Source organism: Fistularia commersonii, chromosome 1, assembly GCF_037954325.1.
Source record: "Fistularia commersonii isolate RoL2024-O1a breed Wild chromosome 1, RoL_Fcom_v1.0, whole genome shotgun sequence".
NCBI lineage: Eukaryota > Metazoa > Chordata > Actinopteri > Syngnathiformes > Fistulariidae > Fistularia > Fistularia commersonii.
In genome coordinates, this window is record NC_141284.1 from 14,221,186 (window position 1) to 14,238,621 (window position 17,436).

The 17,436-nt window shown below is 39.1% G+C and overlaps 1 protein-coding gene and 1 long non-coding RNA gene across 5 annotated transcripts in view; one reads left to right on the plus strand and one right to left on the minus strand.

Moving 5' to 3' along the window:
• Positions 1-17,436, minus strand: part of ttll5 (tubulin tyrosine ligase-like family, member 5) — a 56,534-nt gene that overhangs the window by 5,486 nt on the left and 33,612 nt on the right. For all 4 annotated transcript variants that reach the window (XM_086149364.1, XM_086149381.1, XM_086149372.1 and 1 more), the window contains 2 exons: positions 9,642-9,840; positions 5,814-6,001 (listed from right to left, as the gene is read on the minus strand). In XM_086149364.1, coding sequence (XP_086005490.1) covers positions 5,814-6,001; positions 9,642-9,840 — 387 coding nt within the window. The remainder of the gene's footprint in view (positions 1-5,813; positions 6,002-9,641; positions 9,841-17,436) is intronic.
• LOC147237466 (uncharacterized) lies at positions 2,652-16,270 on the plus strand. The gene is made up of 4 exons (XR_015106376.1): positions 2,652-2,698; positions 9,702-9,825; positions 10,341-10,406; positions 15,437-16,270. It is a non-coding gene; the product is annotated as an uncharacterized LOC147237466 (long non-coding RNA).

The following is a 17,436-nucleotide window of genomic DNA, read 5'->3' on the forward strand; positions in this document are numbered from 1 at the left end:
ATAACTCGGGACAGAGATTTCAGACCTTATGTGATGCGGAGCTAAGTATCAATAGCTTAGTTTTTCCTGAGAGAAACACCTGAGGTAACATAACGACGATGTATAAAATTATACATATATATATGTGTGTGTGTGTGTGTGTGTGTGTGTATATATGTGTATAGATAGATAGATAGATAGATAGATAGATAGATAGATAGATAGATAGATAGATAGATAGATAGATAGATAGATAGATAGATAGATAGATAGATAGATAGATAGATAGATAGATAGATAGATAGATAGATAGATAGATAGATAGATAGATAGATAGATAGATAGATAGATAGATAGATAGATAGATATTATAAAAATAATGTCAGACTAAGAGTACTAAGAGTACTCCCTTTTGACTGCAGATGCCACTATATGTAGATCTGGACCTGTTGATGCTTCTAAAAATCTCATGACAGAGTTTCATAAAGATCTGTGCAGAGCTTTAAAAATATGGCACAATGAAGGACTTTGCCAGCTGGCCATACCTACACCATACCAACACCAAATATCGACCCATATTTCACAAAGAAACATCATCTACATACTTTTGAATATGAAGTTTGAACCAAAAACAAAACTGATCAACTTGCTATCAGGAGGATGACATATAGTAACAAATGTAATTTCCTTTGGCAGCAAGCTGCACTATGACTAAGTGCAAATAACAGTCTGTAGACATCTTTCTTCAGGCCTGGACTGTTATCAAACATGAAGTATCAAATTGACCATGTGGAGCCATACCAGTTTAATTTCTAATACTGTAACCTGTGGCCAGCAGATGGCCCTATGGGAGGGTTTGCAACTTTCAGCCTGTAAATCTCATTAGGCTGGAACTCTTAGCAAACATGAATTTTGAAACAGATCGGACCACACAGAGTCAAGTTAGAAATACTGTCTTGTTCCATGATACAAAACCAGAATTTATCACGAAAAAATCAGATTTCAAATAGTCAGATCAAATGTATGTTTCAAAGTCATACATTTTAAAAAAAGGCATTAGATTTAGTGATTTTGTCATCAGTCTGATTAGTGATACTTCATGGAGTGCGTAGAAATAAACATTAGCTAGTGGTGTCAAGGGCCATTTAATTATAGAGCTATCCACTTTATGCAACTTACCTTTTTTGTTGTTAATGACACCTGTTAATAAGTCTACATTTTGCAAGTCTACATTTTGCCTGTTGTAAAGCAACAACCCTGGGACACCGCTCATCTGAAGTTAAGTGCTAAAGTATGCAAGAATCCAACCCTACTGGGTTGTTGGTTTACAATTTTGTGGTTCTGTCATGCATGTCGGTAAGGTGACCAAAACATTACTTACAAATATATACATACTTAAAAGCAGTTAAGGGGCATTGGAAACAACAAGCTCATTAATGAATATTTTCTTAATAAGAAAAAATGTAATTGAAATAGTAATAGTCGATTAAAACTGAATAGTCTTGCCTTTGTAAAGTCAGAGTTCATGGCGGAGTTTTTGTGATGAATCCCATAACATAGCACATGTGTAATGAAGTGGCTGTAGACATGTTATCTGAAAATTATAGGAAAACAACAACCACACCGGATCGAGACTTAAAGGGAGAATAGTGTCTACAGTCATATTTATGAGGCAAACTGAAATCAAAGAACTTATTGAAAGACAAAAAATAACCAAGTCCTTTTTTTTTCAGATAATCACACAGAAAATACAGTGTTTGAACAGAGTAAATCATTATAAGAACTGCTGAGGCATGGAGCAGGAGCAGACATGTCTGTAACCTTATACATTAAATCTGTTGAGCATTTTTTGGGGGGAACAATAAATAAAGCTTAGCTGGTATTAACCTCTCGCCCCATAACAGCAGCTTGCCAAAGGAGCATTAACAAGGTAATGAGGGTACACACTGCCCCCTTGTAAGGGGCTGCACAGTTGTTCTTTCATACCATTACACAACCACAAATAGAACTGGCCCACTTTAAGAGTGGCATACCTTGACAGGAAGTAACCCCTTTCATATCGAGAGGGTAAAAAAACTGACCTCTGCCTTCTACACATCACTGTTTTTTTTTTCTCAATTATCAATCATTCTGTCCCTTCAGGAATGAAGTATGGAGCATTAATGTACATTATATCCAAATTGGAACCTGTGAACATATTCCAGCCCAAAGCTTTGAAACACACCTTTTTTCAGAAGGAAGTCATGGAGTCAATACAACAACTGTCTCTATTGTAAATGCAAGAAGTTAGTGTGTGCAAATCTCATTCACATTGACCAAATGGGATAAAGTTTAACCATAAACACAATTTTGGCAGCTTCTGTGTGTATATAGGATCCTGTGAAAATAACTACTGTTGTGGTTGATTAATCGGGAGCGAAAGCAGCAGCAAGGCTGACATTAATGGTGCTGCCGTAATTGTCACCCTATTAGTAATGCCACATGACAGCCCGGGTTTCCGTAGTTACAGCTGCAACTAGCCAAAACTTGCAAACAAAATACCAAACAGTCTCATTTATTTGTATTACAAATTGCTGCTTTCAAACCCTCCACTGAAGTCATTCTACTCTGAGTCCTTGCAGCCCCTTGGGTTGGCAGCTGTAGTATGCTGATAGACCAGTGAGTCCTGCCCTGCTGAGGCTGATGCTGATACCAACAAGTGTACTCCATGTTATTTCAGGTAAGAAAAAAAAATCATAGTACAGCTGGCAATGATACCAAGGCCTGTTGAGATCCTTTAAGTCTTAAAACAAGCCCAAGCTAGCATATTCATACTGATAATTCATAAGAACAGTTGGACTACATTGCTCTTGGGCCTTTTAAACATAGGAAATCATTTGGGTAGATCGACAGAAATCTTCACTCGCTTTCACCTCCTAAAATCAAAACCAAATGTGAGTCAGATAAATAGAAACTAACCACTTCTTTACTCAAGTAAAACCCGTCAGGGTCAGAGCGTGTAGATTTGTATCTAACTATTTGCAGTTTAACAGCTGGCAAGAGGAAGGGGATAACCTTGAACTATGTGAATAAACCAAGCACAGTGACTGTATTCTAAGTTGGAGGAGCTTAGGCATACACTGGGATGCATATCAGATGTGGCTAAATAACAGAGGTACTGGGTTGCCCCTAAAATGAGCCCTGGATAAAGGGAAGCTTCTTATTATCCCACCATTCTCTGCAAACAATCATCTGCTCTGTCCTGGACAGAGCTTACTTTTCTCTGTCATTCTTTCTTTTCCCTTGTCTTTATTCTTTTTCTCATTGTTTCCATCAGTACATTTTTGGTCCTGAAGCTTCCGTTTTTCCCACACTCACCCCTGTCACACTGGTCGACCACAAAAATGCAGGACAGAGGAGAGTGAGTGTGTGTGTGTGTGTGTGTGTGTGTGTGTGTGGGGGGGGGGGGGGGGGGGGGGCTATGGAATTCCACATGCAGTGGGTAAACACAGCAACTGCCAGGAAGACACACACACACAGGAGCAAACACGACACCTAGCCGGCTGCCCTAACCTATTCTTCAACCCCTATAGTGGACCCCTGCCCTCTTAACTCTTCACTTCCCTGCCTGATGGATTTGAACAGACAAGTCTTCTTCTCCTTTCGGCTTTTCCCTTCATGGGTTGCCACATGGGTCGAATCAACCTTCTCCATCTAACATTATTCTCTGTATCCTCCTCTCTCACACCAACTACCTTCATATCCTTTCTCACGACGTCCATAAATCTTCTCTTTGGTCTTCCTCTGGACCTCCTGCCTGGCAGCTCCAATTCCAGCATCCGTCTACCAATATATTCACCATCCCCTCATCTGTTCATGACTGAACCATCTCAGTCTGACTTCTCTGACTTTCTCTCCAAAACTACGTACTGTTAGATAGCACATGTTGGATATCTAACATGTGCTGCTCCTCTGATACTCATTCCTAATCCTATCCATCCTTGTGGCTCCCAAAAAGAACCTTAGCATCTTCATCTCTGCGACCTCTTGCTCTGCCTCCAGTCTTATCATCATTGTTACTGTTCTAGGTCATACAGCATTGCTCATCTCACCACTGTCTTGTACATCTTTCCTTTCATTTTGGCAGATAGTCTTCTATTGCATAGTAACCCTGACACTTTTCTCCACCCATTCCAACGTGCTTGAACCCATCTCTTCACCTCTTTTCCACACACTCCAATGCTCTGGACTGTTTACGCCAAGTTTCTGAAATCCTCCAACTTCTTGATCTCCACTACCTGTAGCCTCAGCGTTCCACCCAGGTCCCTCTAATTTACACACATACATACCCTGTCTTGCTGCAACTAACCTTCATTCCTCTCCTTTCCAGAGCATACCTCCACCTCTCTAGATTATCCTCAACTTGTTCTCTCCTCTCACTATAGATCACAATGTCATCTGCAAACATCATGGTCCATGGAGATTTCTGTCTAACCTCATCTGTCTGCCTGTCCATCACCACTGCAAACAAGAAGGAGCTCAGAGCTGATCCCTGATGAATTCCTTGAACTTCTCTGTTACCCCTACTGCACACCTCACCACTGTCTCACAGCTAGAATAAATGTCCTGCACACTTCTCTGCTACTCCAGACTCCCTCATACAATACCAGAGTTCCTCTCTTGGCACCCTGTCATATGCTTTTTCAAGGTCTACAAAAGCGCAATGCAGCTCCTTCTGGCCTTCTCTGTACTTCTCTATTCGCATTCTTAAAGCAAGTACTGCATCTGTAGTACTCTTTCTAGGCATGAAGCCATACTGCTGCTCACAAATGCTGCGTTCTGCTATCAGTCTAATTTCCACAACTCTTTCCAATAACTTCATTGTATGGGTCATCAGCTTTATCTCTGTGTAGTTGCCGCAATTCTGCACATCCCCATTATTTTTAAAAATGGGCACCATCACACTTCATCTCCATTTCTCAGGAATCTTCTCACTCTCTAAGATCCTCGTGAATAATCTAGCCAGAAACTCTACAGCTGCCTCTACTAGACACTTCCATACCTCCACAGGTATATCATCAGGACCAACTAACTTTCCACTCTTCATCCTCTTCAATGTCTTCCTCACTTCACTTTTACAAGTCTCAGCTACTTCATTGTCTACAATAGTCACCTCTTCTACCCTTGCCTCTCTTTCAATTTCCTCATTAATCAGCTCCTCAAAGTACTCTTTCCATCTTCCCATCACTCTTTGAGCATCTGTCGATACATTTCTCTCTATGCATAAATCACCCGGACCTGCTGTACATCCTGTCCATCTCTATCTGTCTGTTTCGCCAACCTGTATAGATCATTCTCTCTCTCCTTACTGTCCAACCGAGCATACAAGTCATCGTACTCCCATTGTTTTGCCTTTGCAACCGGTACACATACTGCCGTAATATAGTCATAAAGTGAGTGAGGGAAATAACTGGCAGTTCAGCCCTGTTTCACTCCTTTCCTTTTATTTTTCCCTCCTTGCTCTTCAGCTTATCTCCAAACCAAACAGGATTTAAATGGGGCTCGGAGCTCAGGACCTTCCATTGAACCACGTTCTGTTTATGGTTCAGACAGAAATCAGGCCTGTGATGTGGTTGCTTACTGAAGGGGCAGATACACCCAACAGCCAAAAGACTGGAAGCACTCCACATATATTCTAACTCTCATTAGCTTCATTCATGTCCGTCCCATTCCACATTCTTTGCCGCTGCCCTGCAATTGCTGAATGTTCTATAATTACATGATGACATTGTTCAACTCTTTGCTATTATGGAGCAAAGCAGCATTAGGAGTCAAATCCACTCAGCAGTTCTTACTTGATCAGACGCTTTGTTGATGATTTTCTGATCTGGCCCTCTCGTGCACTGCTGGGTGGCTTTGGAGAAAAACCCAGACTGACACAGGCCTGGCTGTGGTTATGACTATGACCAGGTCGTGCATCAAAACTGGATGAGTTGGTGGGAACCTTGGCAAGTGGAGTCCTGGCTTCATCTACATCCTGAGCCTTGAAAAGAAGACAGACAAATGTTAATTGCCTATAAAAACATGCTATATATAATTATTTTTCACCTCCTAAAGAGAAGTCAGAGATAAGGATATTTAGACAGTTTTATTAGGATTCAGTGCAGTCATTACTTCTCTACAAATTTAATAAAAGGTTTACTGAAACAAAACACATATCACAGTCACATATTATGAACATGATCTTGTGTAGGTCAGCTGACTCCCTGCTTGTGTGCCACTGCTACCATTCTAAGGGGAAGCAAATAACTTTAAACTAAACTAAAACTAACCCAAACTAAAAAAAAAGCTGCCCACTGTGCTTGAACAGTGTTACTTGAAACAAAACTGTAAAAAGTGTACCAGTAACTTAACTGTAACTTAACTTGAACAACTGAGCAGCAGCAGAAACTAATCAAAACTAAAAACAGCTCAGATGTCACACTTCTCAATGTTTTCTCAGCTAAAGATAACAAACTAATTCCAGCAATTGTTTTTATTTACTGTAAATGCCATTGCTGAATCAGGTGTCAGTGAAAATTTGACTCATGTATTCACTTGAGTAGTTTATCATTACAACTATATCCATGAGGTTATCTCAGCAGTGCACCCAAGATCCCAAAACAATATTAAACTTCATAATGTGCAAACAGCACCCAGGGCACCAAAAGCAAATCGTCAGAGGCTAAGACCTATTTTACCCTGCTACAGGATTTTCTTCTGTTTTGGATGTAGAAAACACAATCTGTTCTACACAGTGAAAAGTATTACTTAATACTGGTATATGATTGATACTCTGTATTGACAGAACCCAAGAATTTGTATCAGTATCGTGACTCAAAAATTGCTTCCCTGTTTTAAAGAATTGTATGATTAAAGAAGGGAAAATTATAGCCACTTTACTTAAATGTCATCCCAAAAATCAAAACAACTCAACATTTAAAATGTAATTGGCTGCACTGAAAAGCAAATTCCTCACATTATTTGTATATACAAGAACTCTCCCAAGGCTTGGGAAGAGGGAAAATACAGTTTTCTTTCTGCCACAATATTTTAGAGCCACATTTCACTCCATTCTTGCTGGTGAATGCTTTGCATACATTTCTTCTACATCTCATGTCTATGCTATTTTCTCTGCAGCTTTATACGGCTATCTAGCGAGCTAATGGTTTTCCTACTTCATTCAAAGGGTCAGCAGTGTGACAGGGAATATCTGATGTAATTTTTGTGTTGATAAATGAGAAGCTGAGTTTCCAGGTTGCATGGCCTATGGCTGCAATTCAGTTTGAGTGAGGCCAGGAAGGGCACCTTTGTTTGGCTGCCAGGTGGCCTCAGGCCAAGCCCATGGAGGAGCCGCACAGTCTGCACCCAATAACTGGAACGTGTATTGGAGTGCCGGAACAGCCCCCCGTCTATCAGTCTTTCTCATGGAAGACTTACAAATATGTGAACAGGGACAGTTGCACTATATAAATACATTTATTGAATTTCAAATAAGGCCAAGAAACCCTAGAAGGTGTGACTAGTGATATAGAGTATGTCTGTTTCAGAAAAACTGCAGGCCAAATTATTGTCAGAAAATCTCAGCACTAGTATCATATGGCGTTTTAGGCTTAAACTCACTTGTTTCTAAGGATTCTTTTGCAAAGTAACAAGAAAACATCTTCGATTCCTCTTCCTACTATTTTAGCGCCTGAGGAATATCTAAAGATGATCAAAACAATACTCAACTATCTGCTAGCATTGACTTGTCATCGCATGAGGGAAAAGAAGAGGACCTTTATGGATGAAGATCAGAGTATAAAACACAAAAAGGATTAGTAAGTACAACACTAATCATCAGTGACTGCAGGGAAAAATTACCACTTTGGATCTAAATGAACAATTTCTCTTCAAAATATAGTTTAAGGATATATCAGTAAAATAAAAATGCATTTCTGTTCCAACCAAATTAATTGTTTCCCTTAATGCCGTGTTAAAATACTGTCAATTGTCGAAGTAGCTGATTATAAAACTTCAACAATCCTGTATTCCGAGCTGCGTGGTAAAACTACACAATGCTGCTTTATGGTCATTTTCTCCTGACTTAGAGACAGGGTAAACAGTAACGATTACAAAGGCTGCAGAATTCATGACTTCAGGAAGCGAACATACACGTTGTCAGGGGAAACCGGCAGAAAGACAAATGTGGGTGGAAAGACTGTAGTGATGACAGGGATTTTGGAAGGTTAGTCTAAAATGAGTCCTCAGTTTGTGAGGACTGGACAGCAGTCCAGCTACTTCATCAGGCACATGTGACCTCAAACACCAGTCGTTACACTCTATCTTTATTCCGGTCTCAATATACCTGTAGAATGATGGGACATATCAAGCTTTGGGAGCAACCTGGTCAAATGTGTTCAAACTACGAGAGAGAGAGGTAAAGAGAGGAGAGGAAGGAAAATGATCACTAACTTAAGTGCCTGCGTAAGGCGGTTGGACTTAGCCAAGAGAAATATCACCTCAATTACATTAATTCAGGCCTAGCGATGATGATGAAAAAACAATGACCTGAAAGCAACTGCATTACTCAGACGGAATGGGGAAAAAAGTTAAGAGCATCAAGTCATTCCATGCAAACATTCCCATGGCATGTCTGTGTCTCAGTTTCTCTCCACTCATAGACGGACTGTACTATCCACTGGAAAATTAATAGATACATTCTTCCTGTTCAAATTACCTCTTACAGAAACATGTAGATGGCTACTTTTCTTTCTTCCAAACATTACATTCTTGCTTTCATGAAATGATTCTGGTCTCCTTCAGAAGAACAAGAAATCACAGCTTTTTCAGCCATTTAAGCATGACCACTAAGTTCTTTTCTTGCTTTCTTTTTATTTTATATTTTTGCTGTTGCCTCATTGCCTCCACCAAGTAAGTCATCAATGTCAAAGCTGTTGTGTCATAGGAACACAGATGGAACTCAAAATTATATGAACTGTAATGGTTAGATGCCAAACCTTGTACATTCATGGAGCAGAATTCCTTGATTGCTTACTTCAAATATAAACCTAGCTGAGTTACTCAGCCAAACAATATAGTCATGGGGTGAGGAGTCATGTTTGGCTCTCCAGGAATGAGCTTCTGTTAAGAAGGACGTTCCCACAGAAAACCATTCTGTAAAGTGGTTTGGAAGAAGATGCTTAGAATAGCTTTGTAAATGCTAACATGAAACATTTCCATTGATGTGGTGCATTTCGCACTATTTGTGCCATCACTGTGCTTAGGTAGGGGAATATTCTGTACAGACACAAAAATGTGGGCCTTGGCATTACAGCTTGATGATTCTCATACACATTTCTCAGTTTTCATCCATGTGGTGCTGATCTTTAAAAATTGGAGCAAAAATGCAGAGCAACACATTTCTATTCAATTCTAGTCTAAAAAGCATACAAGGTACCAAAAGCATATCCAATCAACATGATGCAGCTACAGTATCAAAACAGTCCTGGGCACAAGTGGATGGCAAAAATTATCTTACATTCAAGGATAGGTTTCATGCCGAGGTGTCTGAAAAGTGCACTTTTTGTGAGTAAAACTTAAAACCACTCTGAACACTGCATGCTACCTAATAAGAATGAAAACTCTTCGAAATCATTCGGTACCTGTTGTCTCTGAGAACGCTGGCCCAAAAAGGGCTGAGAATTAACTCTCTGCTGTTGTAGTTGCTGGATAGCGAACTGAAGTTGGTAGCAGCCTTGAGTGGCTTGCTGGTGCTGCTGGGGGCTCATCCCAGTCACCTGGCGACAGGCAGTCTGTATCTGTCCATCACAAGGACACTCATCTTCTGTAAGTGTCCTGAGACTTGAAAGGAAATTGGGAGAGGCCACTTAAAAAGGTGTCATTATTCACAATGGAAAATAAACAATGAACAAATTAGATGCTGCCAACTGTATACTCTATGTACACTATATACACTTGCTGTGCAATAAACACCATGTACAATACATTCAAACATACTATCAGAATGTAATATGCTTAAAACTATTGTTAATTTATATGTTATCTACATTTTTTTGTACAATCTTAGATGCTGTATACTTTTATTCACTATTTCACTCCAATCATTTTATTTAATTTTAAAACCAAAATGCTTCAATTTTGTCACTGCACTTGAGTAAGAGCAACAAAATTTGATTCTGATGTGCATTTTTATTTTTCAATTGGTAATCTGAACCACAACACCAGTCAGTATAAGTCCAAGTCTAAGTAATGATGATTTTCATTCTCAATCGGTTTGCTCTGAATCCCTTACTACGACCAAGGGGTAAAATGACTTTTATGTTTGATGATTCCTAAAACAGGGGACAAAGGACCCAGGTTCGATTCCGACTAGGGGATCCTTCCGTGTGGAAAATTGCCCCAAATGAGTGAGTAAACACTATCGGTCTGTATAAGTGTCCCTGTGACTGACTGACATACAAACAGTCCAGGGTGTACCCCACCTCTTGCCCGATTACAGCTGGGATAGGCTCCAGCATACTCCGCGACCCTGAGTGCAGAATAAGCGGCAGACAATGGATGGATGGATGGACTCATTAAAAATGACAGATTTTGTCACTATCAGTTGTATAGTTCTGAGACGCTTTCGCACATAATTTCTACAATTTTTCACTTATGATCCAACTATGGCAGATATGCAGCAGCAGCTAATTATTTCCCCTCTTTCTCTCCACATTTTCAATTGCAAAACCACTGGTAAAAACTAGAAAAGACAAGACAGCTAACGTCAACCCCGCCGGTGGAGGCCAGCAGAAGCCTCAAATGAAAATGTGCAAATCAGTTCATAGAAGAGGGCAAGCATGTGGCAAATATAGAAAAAAAAAAAAAACCTTTCCTCTTTGCTTCAGTACTCCAAGAACTTCATGTTTCATTCATGTCACAAAGCCACAACCTGGAAAGCAAACCTTTTGACGAGCACCACAAGTTTGTAACTGGATTATCTGTCATTAAAACAAAGCCTCTCTCTGCCTTTTTTCTGTTTGGCCATTTTGAAAGAAATAAGGACAACAGCTTTACTTTAGGCACATCTAGATTGGATCTATCGCTTCCATATGCCCAAAAAATTTGAGGAACAGTAAAACTTCCTGAAATCTTTCCGTTTGTCATTTGACCAAATTTGTAGAGGAAGGTAGATTACGCAAATTTCATTTTTAATAGATCATAACAAAATAATTACACAAACAAACAGAAACGGTTAAAAAACAATAACACGCCATATACGCAATGAAGTGTTTGTGTCATACAAACATCCACTCACAGAGACACACCCCCAACTCTATGTGTGTCCCTAGGCGATCCAAAAATGGTTCTGATGCAGCACCATCAGTGAGTAAATGCAATCTAGATATTAGCTCCTGACTGAGACTGACTGAATTCAGATGATAGGAAAAGTCAAGTGATGAATTTCAGCCTTTTTAAAAAAAAAAATCAATGACTAAAACAAGTTATTTCCAACCCATTTAGTCTTGTGAGTTCACAGGTGCTTCCAACCCCAATGTTAGAATATCTGAACAGAAAGTAACTAATTTGGGCGATAAACATCGTATGATAGGGGTGTTGACTAAAATAACACTGAAATTTTTGTGCATAATGCTCTCTTGCTCCTTGACTTTACCTAATTTTAATCATTATTTACAATAACAAATTAACTTGAAAGATACAGTAATCTTTTGTTTGCTCAAGGATGACTACATCATCCCCACACCGTTGCCAACATTCCTGAACTGTTTTAAACAGCTGCCCACTTAACAAATGAATGAACAGAAGATATGCAGAAAAGACGACCCAAAGTGCCTTTCTTCACAGTAAATCAAGTGCTAAGTATCTGATCCTGGTTTATTTCTGCCATAAAACAGACCAAAACTAACATTTTATTTCACTCATTCACTTACTTTAATTTCTTGTAAACAATTTCCTTTTTCTTTCTCCTTTCCTTTTCCCTATAATAAATTATATCATTAATGAGAGCAACAAATGGTGAGAAAGGCCACTTGGGACAATGGAAGCGGGACTTATCTTGATGAATCTTACTGAAAATTGGATAAATATGTTGTTTCCTTGTCTCTTCCTACAACATTTGTCATACATTTGTTTGTCCAGAGACAACTTTCTAGTTTCCTAGTGTTCAGAAAGGGAAGCAATTATAAAGTATTAGAAACATCCTTTTTTGACTGAGAGAACTAAATCACTTGCCACGGCGGGCCCTCCTAGCTTTCTCATCACAGGATGTCTGTACATTACCTCACTGGATCTGGCTTCACAGTATTTCCCTGATATGCTACTTCGTCTCTGGAAGAGATTTTTCAAGAAACCCATACAGCTGAAGATCCTCCATGGATCCATCCATGGATGGATGGATTGATTGTTGTATGCTTTAAGGTCATTTTAACATAATGTTTAAATATGTAGTTCATCTTACTTTTGTAAGACAGTGCACTGTGACCCTTCTGTTTAGTGAGTCTGCCATTAAGACAGATACACAAATAGATTGATTTATTGATTGTTTTTAGTCTCGACATTGAAATGCATGTTTGAGCCCTCAATGTCTCGAGGGGTTCTTGAGACCAAGGAAAAGTTACTGTGGCTGAGAGAGTGAATTTGTGCCTCGGGGAACTAGTATAGAATCATCACATCAGCCAAATATAATGCCATAAAGGGCACTACTGGCAGCTGTGAGCAAATTATGACAAAAAGAAAAGACATGCAACAAAATGGGATCCCTGAGGGTTTACATGTCAAGAAGGTTCTTGAGAATTCCTGTCATTCCATGCAATAACATTTTTCCACTGGTCTAATGAAAGAAAACACTGCAAACTTAAAATCATAATAGCTTCAATATTTTTAGACCCAAACCATGATAAAATCTAAAATTAGAATTCAATTAATCTTGAAAAACAATGCCCGATGCAGGATAATAATCTTGTGCGACCAAAGAAAAACAAAAGGGATCTTAAACTCATGTGAACAAAGCTACCCGCCCATGCATTTGTCAATTCACATAATAGCACATATATTGCAAAAACAACTGGTGTGACCATGCGCCAATTCCCCCTTTTTCAGGCTCTATAAACAAAGGCTTGTCTGTGAACCTTAAAAGGCCAGAGATTCTAAAATGCCAGGAGACAAAACAAGAAGTCATTGCTTGTCGAGAGCCGTCATATCCTTTAACTTGGCTGCAGTTTTCACATGGACCACAGGGACCATCTGTACTACTATTCTATTACTATATGGACTGATTACGTCTTTAGTCAAACGTGCATGATTTCCAATGGGTAACATAGATTGTTGACAATACACCCCAAAAATGTCTAGTCCATTAAAACACAACTTTTTAGAGATGTAACTAACACAGACACAATCAAAAAGGACAAAAGAAATAAGAGTAAGAAAGGAAGAAAGAGAGATAAAATTAAGGTGCTTATGAATTGAAGTGAAACAATGTGGGACTTCCCTCTCAGCATTACTTTTTTGCTGTGTGCCAGCCTGGACATCCCTCAATATGCTGATATGACTTTGGATAAAACAACATCCCACTTCAAACTAAGTATGTGCGCTGCTTCCGTCAAGTCAAGTTTGAATCTGAGACAAATGAATGTCTGAGATGCCTTTAGGCCACAACATCCCAAAGCCTTGCTTCATCAGAATAAACACCAGCCACCTCATGAGTGTTAGGGTATTTCCCCCTATTAGTGAATGTTTGGTTTATTCAACAACTGACTGCTGAGCAGCACTCGATGTAAAATACAATAAATAATGGGATTTGTTGGAAGAGCCAGCAGAACTAATATATTCATGAGTTAGCTCATGCAGTGATGTGCAGCTTGGGATCTATGCAAGGAAGTTGGTTCAGTGAGTTGTCTGATTTCAGTGAGAATGTTCTCAAAGAACTGCAGGCTCCTCAACAAGTGGATTGTGAATTATGGGAATTTATTTCTAAAATGACAAAAATTGTAAAAAAGCAAGGTTATCTAAATAATGCTTTAAACCACAATTAGGGCAAGTGAGGTAGAAACTGGTCTCAAAAAGCAGAAGAAAATCAGGGAGGTTCAACTTCATAATGTCTTTCCGGTAATGATCTGATCAATCTGAAATTTATGAATCATCTGGCAGCACAAATGAGGCACAGTGAGGATGCAGAAAGCCTTAAGAATAGACGACAGAAGAAAACTTTACACCACTTGGCACAATTTTTGTGGCGCCTATTTACTGTTAAGTGATATATTGTAAGTATTAAGCAGATTTTAGATTAATACTTTCTGGAACAAAATGCAGCCAATTCAGCAGGACATCAGTGCTGTTTCAACATTAGCATAGTGTGGTGAGTGTCGGTTAATATCTCAACATTAGTGTACTTCAGTACTACATCTTTGGATAAATGTCTTTTAATATATTTTTCACTTGGTTCTGAGTCCAAAGTTGGGTTTAACAATCAATTGTAAGCTTAAATGATATTTCTTTCAAACACGACTCCGGCATCTTTTTAATGGTCATCCTTCTGACATCAATGATGTCTGGTGCAGGTGATTGTTCTACACTATTTAACACAATACTATTGGCTTTCTATCACTATATGGTACTAAAATGTAAATGACTGCATTATCTGAATTCAGATTATCTTTAAATAGACTGTTACAAAAACAAGTACTGTAAATCTACTTGCACCAATGATTGAGTTTTTACTTTTTGAAACATTAACCGCAAGACATGACATGGTCCAGTTCTCACATATGTGAATTTAGTGTCTCATATTTCCACATAACACTTCGTGAATATGGCATAAAGGACCATGTGTTCCTTCCAAACTATACGTCATGCGCCAAAGACAAAAACAAACGTCAGTCTTAAGCTGATAATTTACAGCTCTCTGTCCAATTAACCCCTGATAAATTACTGTCCAAAAACGTCTTTTTCAACAAGACTGGTATGATGAAAATATTTTGGAACCAATCAAATTAATTTTGTGGAACCTTGTCATCATGGAATAATTTTTAAATCTTCACCTGAGTTTTCGGGTTAGATGGGTTGTTATTTCAGCAAATGGGCTGTCATAAAATCCTTTGGAATGGTATGACATTCAACCAAGTCAAATACCAATCTGACAAATTATTACCCTAAAAATACCCAGTGTAAGCAGAATTGTGGTATATCTCAGTTTTGCTTGAGTGAACATACTGCTTATGACATAATAGTTTTGCGGTAGGGCTGACTGGTATACAAAGGCTGTATGGCGATTATTTTGAGATGTTCTGAGACTTTGATAAGACCTTAAGTTTTTATTTGCGGAGGGAGAGCACTCGCTGTAGTGACCATTATAACTCTCGGATATTGAACCTGCCATTTTCACCTCTATTCTACTCTCACTAATTGTGTATCTTTATTTTGTATCATTTTTATGCAGCGACAAAGAAGAAAAGACTATTTCTACAACAAGAATGCAAGAAGCTAAAAGTACTTAATTGGGATGCTTTTCTTGTGAGGGATTGGACTTCTTCCACTTGTGGGTTTGCCATTAGAACCACAAAAACATGTTACACAAGACTGAACAAATGCTTTGTGGGCTATATACCTGCTGGTCAGATTAACTAACTAGAACACAGATGTGTGTGTAATATTATGTGACATGTCCCCATAAAGCTCATGACATCAGTTTCCGAAGACATCTGAAGCAAGACAAAATTCATTTGCAGATTTGCCATTGAATCATGCTGGACATGCCTGGTTTTCACAAATTTGTACTATTTTAACTTGGAGTGGAATCCCTATTCTCTCAACTGTGAGGCAGATGAATGCGTTGTGGTTTGGTTTGCATGGATAATGATATCAAATAAAAGAATATCACAGGCTCAAGTTGAAAGCAAAATGCATCACAGCTCAAGACACAAATTAATATCAAGACAGCACGACTTGGCACATTCTGCCTCTGGAGTGTTCCAACACACTCCATCACAATCTCAAAACCTTTTGAAAGAAAAAGTAATCCCATAAACATAGGTAACTTGAGCACTTCTTTTTGTTGTTGTTACTCTCCAATGCATTGCCTTTATTGTAGAGCCTATCTGAATGTTTTATTATCTCAGATGTGCACTGAATGGAAATAATAAAAATACCAGGGGTTCACTATAAGAGAAGTTGATAGTGGGCGTAGGAGAGGTCGCAGTATGGTTAACGGCCCCTCTCATTGCCAAAATACAGGACTGAGGCAGCAACTCAGGCTGCTGACACAGCATACCTGGTAGATCCTGGCAACACTACTTCAAAGTACTGTGCTACTCTTTGAAACCCATCATACTTCACCCCTGCGGTTGGTTAAACAGCCAGCGTGCTTAACAGTTTCAGTATGTTTGGCACAAACCACCACCCAAGTGTAGGAGGGAGGAACTTCTGAAATTTGGTGTTAGAACATCGCCAAGAGAAATCAAGTTAATTTATCCAAAGCTCATATACTCACTCCACAGCAGAAAATAAAAGAGGTGTACTCCCAACTATGAGCTGGCAGCTCTCAGGTAGTGAATGAAAAAATATGAGGACAAAGGGATTGAGTTGTCTACTAAAATTGCTATTTCTTTAATCATAAATGTGAAAAGATTAAATGTGAATTTGTTTCCAATACATTTATGGGATTGATATGCTGAGTGCTATGAAATTATGAGGCAAAGTAGACATGTCACAGTTACTAAATGCAATGCTAAATTGACTGTCAACAGGGCAGTACGGTGGCACGGTGGTTAGCGCTTTTGCCTCACAGCACGAAAGACCCTGGTTTGACTCCGACAAAGGGAACTTTCTGTGTAGAATTTGCATGTTCTCCCTGTGTCTGCATGGGTTTCCTCCTAGTGCAGGATAAGTGGCAAAAGATGGATTGACTATGTCAATGATATAAAAAATGGTCAGAAGCTGCACTTTAAAATAGATGCATAATTGGTAGATGTGTTCATTTTCAACAATAAAAATTCTTATTAAAACTTTGATTTTGTGGAGGTTTGTGGAAATAAAAACATTTTAAAAGAGGGAAAGGCCAGGCATTCTTGGAATTGCCTGACAGTTCCACACACAAGGAAGGGCCAGACTGGAAAAAGAATACAGACCTAGCCAAGATCAGGTCCAAACTCACATAACACAACAAAAACAAAGGAATTAACTAATACAAATTAAAGCTCCTACATGGTTGTCAGCTCAGACTGGACCACGAGACCATACTGTTCTGCTTCCACCCTAATGGACTGTAACTGTCACAAAGAAGAGCAACGGAGAGGTGGAAGGCTGGAGGCAAAAAGGAGTGAATTCAGTGGGTTTATAGACCAGAGCAGAAAGACTCTATGGTTGTTGATATTGCCCCTCCAACAACCTTCGAGTGCGGTGTTTTAGGCTGCTGGGGTCCTTCACACACCCTCAACTGTG